This window comes from Oncorhynchus masou, chromosome 13, assembly GCF_036934945.1.
Source record: "Oncorhynchus masou masou isolate Uvic2021 chromosome 13, UVic_Omas_1.1, whole genome shotgun sequence".
NCBI lineage: Eukaryota > Metazoa > Chordata > Actinopteri > Salmoniformes > Salmonidae > Oncorhynchus > Oncorhynchus masou.
Genome location: NC_088224.1, coordinates 56,009,534 through 56,017,552, shown reverse-complemented (window position 1 = coordinate 56,017,552; position 8,019 = coordinate 56,009,534). Strand labels below are relative to the sequence as shown.

General features: G+C 45.5%; 1 protein-coding gene across 1 annotated transcript; it reads left to right on the top strand.

Moving 5' to 3' along the window:
- Positions 1 to 553: 553 nt before the first annotated feature.
- On the top strand, positions 554 to 6,350 carry LOC135552621 (uncharacterized). The gene is made up of 5 exons (XM_064984342.1): positions 554 to 2,953; positions 3,837 to 4,036; positions 4,200 to 4,324; positions 4,741 to 4,855; positions 5,155 to 6,350. Exons 1-5 carry the CDS (start codon positions 790 to 792, stop codon positions 5,281 to 5,283), a joined length of 2,733 nt encoding a protein of 910 aa, XP_064840414.1. The 5' UTR covers positions 554 to 789; the 3' UTR covers positions 5,284 to 6,350.
- Positions 6,351 to 8,019: the final 1,669 nt, after the last annotated feature.

Here is an 8,019-nt window from a genome sequence, read left to right as displayed (position 1 = left end):
GCCACCGTCCTTATTAAATATTCATACGGGTAGGCTTTAAAGCAATTGATACATGTTGATTAAAACTCTGGTTCTGGGCTAATCATACATGCATCACCTATATAGCCTACTGTGCCCTATCAACCACGGCATATATGAATTTAACATTGTTTGTTTGGTCAAGAACCTCTACTTCATAATATATCATGATAATGTCCACAATAACTATACCGTTTATGTTAACAAATGTAAGCTCTTTGTGGCTAAAAATAAGGCTCTCTAAAAAATATATATATATATATATATATATATTTTTTTTTTAACTTGAGCACATAAAATACGGCATTTGATTGTGCCCCAAAACACCAATCAAAAATAGGTAGTAAATATTGTGTGAGGATCGCTACATTCAATCTCTCTTGTGGGTTCTTGCAGATATTGATTAGTAGCTTCATTTGACTTTGAGAGTCTTTGTACAGTAACGTCCCTTCCAAAAAAATGAAATGAGTTATTGCTTAAATGTCTAAAATGATATATCTCTGATCAAATGTTTGTTTCTCCTCCTAGGTTGTTTTATTCAGTCTGAACTGTCTTTACATGCCTTGACAGGAATACTCTGAAGCTGTGTATCTGGATAGAGAACAATGTTGACAGCACTGTCACTAAATATTACTCCCGAAATACACATTGCGTCATTACTTTGAGTGTCTATTCTTCAGTTGTTGAAGCCTCCTTGGTACATTGAAGTTTGAAGATTTGTACATTAGCCAATAGTATCAAACATATCTTAATCATCTGAAGGCTGCAACAATGATTCAGCAGAACAATAACAACAACTACCCATGCCTGGAGATGTCTTCCTCCCCCAGGGAGGTGCTGCAGAAGTGCCAAAGAAGCTATCTTCCCTTCACAGGACGCATGGAGCTTGGGGACATGCCCTTAGTCAAGGGCCTTCGGGCCTGGGCTGCGTGCTCCAAGAACCGCAGGAGGGCAGCACCTCCCCCCAGGTCCCAAGGAACATGCCCCAGGCCTGCAGATGGCTACCCAGTGGGACAGTGGGGCAGGCTGGGTTATGGTCTGGGGCTACCGCTGGACTCCAACTATGCCTCCAACCCTAGACAAACAGGCCTGGGGGCACTGGTGACTGTGGCAACATTAAAGGCCTCTGAGGGAGGGGGTCAGACTCAGACACGTTGTCTGTTCCTCAAGACGGAGGGTGGAAGGTGCCTCTACTCCACGGGCAGCCCAAGGCCCTGCACTCAAGGTCTGGCTCCTCAGTCCCCCTCCACGCTGGTGGGCAGCTGGCTGAGGGATAAAGTGGGAGGGGTCAGGGACTCTTCCACAGTTGGGAAAATGGGGGTGTGGGATATGGGAGGGGCCTCAGAGTTGTACCAGGTCAAACCGAGGTCAGCCCGGAGGTGGAGGACATCCTGCAAGCCTGTGGTTCCCATCCAGGGGAGAGCACTCCAGAGCACGGAGGACTCTGGCGAGCGCACCCTGGAAGGGAGCCAGGAAAGCAGGGACAAAGGGGAGTTTCCCACAACTGGCCAGGACACTCAGAGTGGAAAACAAGACCGAGGGAGTACTAGAAGCCCCAAATGCAGTCACGCTCAGACCAAGACCTGCACCCAGTGTCACGGGCGGAGAGGAGGACAGGGGAGCAGCGGGGGTCAGAGGGAAGCTGCTTCTGTATGTGAGCAGGATCAGTCGAGCGGCGGTGTGGAGGGGATTAAGGAGAAAGTGCAGGACAGGACTGTTCTCACCCGGTCAAAGCCCTGTGACTCCTCCCTGCCTCCAGATAACGCTGACCCAGGAAACTGCAGCAGTGACATCGGGGACCGGGGAAAGCCAGACAGCCCACAGGAGGGGCTGCATCCTGAAAACTCCCTCAACAAGGAGCACTTCCAGGACAAACTATGCGATACAGACATCCATACTGGAGGCAAGGATGTGGCCAGTGGTATCATGAGACATGTGGAAGACTTTGATGGCATGGTGGGTGCTGTGATTGGGTTTGTGGATCATATCAAGTCCACAGAGTGTGATACTGAGAGTCTAGGGGGGATAGCTGAGGGCGAGTTGCCCAACGGGTGGATCGATGTTCAAACTTCAGAGAGACACTGCTGCTCTGAGAGCGGCTGCCTGAAAGACTGCTCCACTCAACCACCCAGACCAGCAGGGGGCAGCATTTCAACTGCTACTGATGAGACTGCCTATGGTCAGATAAATCAGGAAAGTAAATCAGATAGTCAATACAATAAGCTTTGTGTGAAATGTCTACCAGAAGAAAAATATCCTGTGGCAGTGGATAAAGAAGCATTACAGAAATCCGTGCATGGCTTCTGTGAGGGAGAGGAGGGGATCCAGTCAACAGCATCAGAAATTAGGGAACTCTGTGGGGAGCATGGAGAGATACTGCCTGAGGTCAGGAGCACAGACGATGAGACCAGGCTGGTAGGGGGAGACATCACATCCCAGAGAACTGAGCGAGGGCCTCGCTGGGCAACGGAGGAGCATGAGTCTGAGCTCACATGTAGGACGGAGGAGAGATGTTTTTCAGATTTATCAGCTACCCGGACTGAGGAGGCCGTAGGAGGGTGGAGGGAGGCAGGGACTGGGCAGTTTAATTCCCTTTTACGAGCCTCTGCTGCTGCTGGCCCTGCTACCTCTGTCACACACTCGCCGCCTAATCCGGCCTCCTCAGGAGCCATGGCAACAGGCCTCTCTGCTCCAAATGGGGGGCAGACAGACGCTGGAGGTTGGGCTCTGGTGCCTCTGCTACGGAGCCCAGGGGAGCAGGCGTGGAAGAGGGGCTGGGACGAGAGCAAGGTGGCCGCCAACGGTGGGTTCCTGGATGGGGGGCCGGAGGCGGAGGATGACTTTGGGCTTTTCATGCAGGCAGAGGAGCAGCCGCCCTGGGACGACCGCTTCACTGCATCACCCCTAGTGCCTTCTGGGAAAAGTGAGAGTGTTGGTAAGTCCCTAGCTGACTGCACCACAGAAATGTGCTTTGAGCCATGTTATAGACATCCAGACGCAACGCACATGCAACAGAAAATTCTAGTGACTATCACATGCTCCAGTTAGATTACTGCTGCCTCTGTTACATCTGCATAATGTGAACAGTAGTGGTAACTCTCTTTGTTGTGGTTTGTACCATGCGGCAGCCAGGGCATGTAGACGTGTTGCTCCCGTTACTAATCTGTTAGTCAGGACTGACCTGGATTCTTGAGGGCCCTCTCCCAAACTCATGTGAAGGTATTAATTATTGAAAGCGCTGCCGGGAATGTAGTGCTAGTGCTGTCGGCTTTGAGATGTAAGCCGTGTTCGCCTCAGGACCTGGGGCTCCATGTTTAAAGAGACAGAGACCCAGGCAGGCAGCTCCTCTGCGATTTGGACCACGCAGGGAGAGAGCCCATCCATCCAAACGTTCCATCCCCATGGAACCTCAAAGACAAAACTCCTAATCATTTGTGTCTGATGGCAATAAAAACATATATATATATATATATATATATATATATATATTTAAGCGTTGTTGTCATGATTGTCATATGTCAGTGAAAGCAGTGGCACTTGCATGGACTTTTAACCAAGGTGTATAAATCAGGTGTTTAATGACACTCCAGAAAGTTTCAAAAACAGGTCAGCTTCCGAAACCAAGTACTTTTATTTGTTGGCCATTCAGGTCATTTGAATGAGGATGGCATGCGAACTAGCTGCCTATTTGGAGCATACACCAGGTCCCTGCACTTTAAGGTCGACTCAGTGCATGGAATACCGATCATATCGAATCAATAGAAACCAGCTAGTGTCTAACGATACATTTCTGATGCTCTCTTAATGTTCCCATGCAGCACTTGAAAACCATTCCACCACCAACGAGTCAACCCATTGGACCTCATGTTGGACAGACCGCTCATTCCGACCACCAGAGGATGCCTGGATAGCCTTCCCAAAGGCTTCAGAGGGAGAGGGACAAGACACAAGAGGACAGTGGTGGCCCACAAATGCTGTGGAGAAGACGAGGGGAAGATTCTCTGCCAAGGGAAATGTGGTAGGCCTTCAAATCTTTCCTCAGAAGTGACTACAAAGTCCAGGAGTCAACTTCTTGCATATTCCTATTTCCTATCTCTCCAGGAATACATGGTCCATGGGACTGACTGTAAATTATACGTAAAAAAATGTTTTCTTCATCTTTCATTATTTCCATCTGTCAGAACAATGTGTTTGTGGAGTGCTTCCCGTCACTGTCTACTCCCCTGTATGATCGTGATGCTGTTCCCATGCTCAGCCAGCTCCTCAGAGGCATCTTGGATCATGAAAGCTCTGCAGAGGATCATGGGTAAGTGGGTCAAGAGACCACAATGATATTTTATTAAAATACCGCTCGGGGTTTGATCCTGCATTCGCAGAAAATCCGACTCGTATTTCTTCTCAGCTCGGATGTTAAGTCCGTTGGAAGCATAATCTGGAATCTTTATAGTTCTACAATTCATGAAATTGGAATTAGCATTCTGAGATGGTTGTTATAAATATTGCCATCAAGTGGAAGACATGATGACCTTCAAGATAGCACCAGAGATAGCATGAAATGTCACCACCACCCAACAACGACCCTGCTGTTTCAACCCACAACTAGAGATAAACTGCATATCAGACAATATTTCATGCACTGAATCGGTATTGGTTGAATGATAGATTCACAATGATTTACTAGGCTGTGGTGTCATTCATAACTATCTTTGTTTGTCGCTGTAGCTTACTTGATGGGTTCCATGACCTGAAGAAGATGTTTGGCTTGAAATATAAGAGGGCAAATGCTGTTTCCCATGAACGGCTTCTACAGTCGCTACATTTGGGCCAGTGTGACACGGTGAGTGTCATGTAGTCAGTGTAATGCATGGTTGAATGTGATAACCGGCCTACTCTGGTTCCTGTTATGGGGCAGATATGATACAGCCTAATCTTATGTTACAGCCTTAACTTAAAAAGCTATACTATCACCATGACAAATGCTACAGCATGTTCGAGCAAACTGAATGTATAAATGGGTCATTCGTCATGTGGTCATTTGACTGTTATCTGCACTGGCACTCGGATAACAAGCAAATGGGATCACGACTACAGTTCATGTAAATTTTTAGAAGAGTCATCATTTGTTCACGTCTGCAGGAAAATATGACTGGGCATAGAGCAGCCAACTCCAGTCCCTCTCTTGGCCTCCCCTCGTCTAGTCAGCATGCACAGGCCTGTGGGAAGAGACGGTTATCTTATGATGTCAACAAGAACATGGTGGAATAACCACGATTTCCACTTTCCCTGACTGTCAACAACACATTGTCTTTACTATGCCCGTCTATGCCCAACCACTAATGGGTCACGGTCTTCATCTCCATGGGGAGAAATAACTAAACATTTCACAAGATTCAGAACTCAGAGGATGGACCAACTGGACCAGCTGACTATATGGTGACCCTTAATAATGCCCTGTTTTGCTTTACATTTCCCTGGAATTGGATCAATAGATGCATACCTGTGACAAATTGGATAAAATTAAGCACAAATTATAAATTTTGTCTCTCAAATATTCCTAAAATACATGCAAATGTTTATTCTTATTAATCTCATTCTTAGGGACTCTATGAAATGTTAAAGTAATTTGTTTGTCAGGAGAAGTGGATGTCTATCTCCTCCCCCTTCGTTCACTCCCACCCTCTTTCCCCCCACACACACGGACTTGGACACAAACACACACTGTCCTCTCCCATCATGTGGTCTGGCTCAACTGTGTGCCAGTGACAACTCTGGAGCAGAATATATACTGTTGGTTTAGCTAACATTGGAGCTCACATGGATCACAGCTCCTTTTCTTATTATTTCAGTACATAATGACCATGTTTACTGAAATGATTACCTTTTTAAATTGGGGTGTTTCTGGCTGTCAGAATGATGTTGTTTTGTACAGGCAAAGAGAAAGTGTTATTTTACCAGTACAAGTTTGTTTTAGATCACAAAAATGCGATCATGTCATATTAAGATTGTTTTGTGTGGGGGCAACCCTGGGCAAATCAGTAGGTCTACAGAAAATGTATTTGATGTTTGTCATTTGTACATAATTCCAAGGGAAAATACTGATTTTTCTGAGTTGTTCAAATGGATAAAAAAAAAGATGTAATAAAATGACACGGTGATTGCTGTTTTCCATCCTCAAAGCTTTTGCTAATGTTGTTGCTGTATAATATTTTAGAAGTACCTAAATGGTCATCTTATTTGCGTGTTTGACACACTACTCACTATAAACCAAAACAGCAAAAAAAATAGTACTCTACAGGCTACATGTGTCAGTCAATTAGAAAGGTGTACGGCGCTAGAATTTTTAATTTTACCTTTATTTAACCAGGCAAGTCAGTTAAGAACAAATTCTTATTTTCAATGACGGCCTGGGAACAGTGGGTTAACTGCCTGTTCAGGGGCAGAATGACAGTTTTGTACCTTGTCAGCTCGGGGGTTTGAACTCGCAATCTTCCGGTTACTAGTCCAACACTCTAACCACTAGGCTACCCTGCCACCCCAAATGAAGTATCACAGGTCAAAGGGAAACCGCACGGGCAAATCAACACTTTACAAGTGACATGCGTTGAATTAGCACACCATTACCACTGGCAAGACTGCAAAAGTAAGCCTTCAAGTCATTATCCTAAGACTGCTAATGAGGAAAACTGACAGCGCAAAGCTATTCTCGATTTATGCCCACTCTAACCTTATGGCCAAGTATATCCCCCTATCAGAATGGCATATTTGTGACTTCTCTGATGAATGATGATGACAGGTAAGAGGCCCAAGGGGAGGTCCTGTACTGGATGCTGGTCTCTGGTCAGGCCCGGATTACCGAACGGGCACGTGCCCAGGGGCTCCTAACCTTATGTGGGCCCCTAACCGACTGGAGGAAATTTGCTTTAAGACTGCACAATGACCTCATGGCAAAATGTGAAGAATAGCTATAAAACAGCACATTTTTGTCTTTGTCCCATGGCACAATATGTAGAATTGCAGATAATTTGCTTTAAATCATGATAAAAATGTGTACCATAGCATTATAAAACTGGACATTTGTACACTCTGCCCCGTGGCAAAATGTGTTGAAATGCAGAAAGTTAGCCGTTTTCCTAAAAGAAAATCTGTTTTGGGTCCCCCTGGGTTTCAAATGCAGTAGTCCAGGGCTGTCTGGTGCTGAATTGGTTAACAGGAACTTGCTGAGTCAGAGGCTCTGTTTTCACCAGATAATGTGGCATTGATTGTGTTATTGTGAAAATATGTGAGTGGTCGTAGATTACCTTTTGGCAAGCTCTCAAATAAAGTCAACAGGGTGTTTGCCTAATCTGCACTGTGCACATTGCCCTGCTATAGTTCAGTGCATGGTTGGCAAGAAGAAAAACATATCCTGGTGATGCTGTTTTCTTCAGCTGCAGCATGTGATCCGATGGCTCCCCCTATTCACATGTATTAGTTTTACATAAAAGCTCAAGGAGAAGCAATCTCTGTTTGCAATAACCATATGAAGCCATTATGGACATATGAAACTAGGAGGGTGAGGCGATATGCTCTCGTTCCTTTTTGGTCCTTTGGCCTCACTTTTAGTGTTCACAAATCTGAGACTGACTGGATCATTTAGTCTATGGCTTCACCTAGGGATTGTTGGAGCCTTTTCCCTATATTTCCCCATCCAGTTTTGTAAACCCCAAAGAGAACCCTCTGGGGAAAAGGGTAATAAAAGTAGGCAGAAAAGGAAATATGTTGTAGCCCTCCTCACTGTTTCAAGCATTTTGCTACACTCGCATTAACATCTGCTAACCATGTGTATGTGACAAATAAAATTTGATTTGATTTCTGGATCAGGTCTTGGTCTATTTTTTGGGGCTTATTCGGAGGATTGAAACGTTGACATCGAAATACAACGTAAAATACCAAGAACGTGCGGTTATCATTAGGAACGGCAGGGAGCAGTGTATTCTCAAAATGTTTATCTGCAGAGTTCTA

Excerpts from the sequence above, each read along its gene's own strand:
- LOC135552621 (XM_064984342.1), top strand. The coding sequence starts at position 790 with ATGATTCAGCAGAACAATAACAACAACTACCCATGCCTGGAGATGTCT. Across the intron at positions 4,325-4,740 it reads AGCTCTGCAGAGGATCATGG|CTTACTTGATGGGTTCCATG; the intron begins GTAAGTGGGTCA and ends TTGTCGCTGTAG. Across the intron at positions 4,856-5,154 it reads ATTTGGGCCAGTGTGACACG|GAAAATATGACTGGGCATAG; the intron begins GTGAGTGTCATG and ends TCACGTCTGCAG.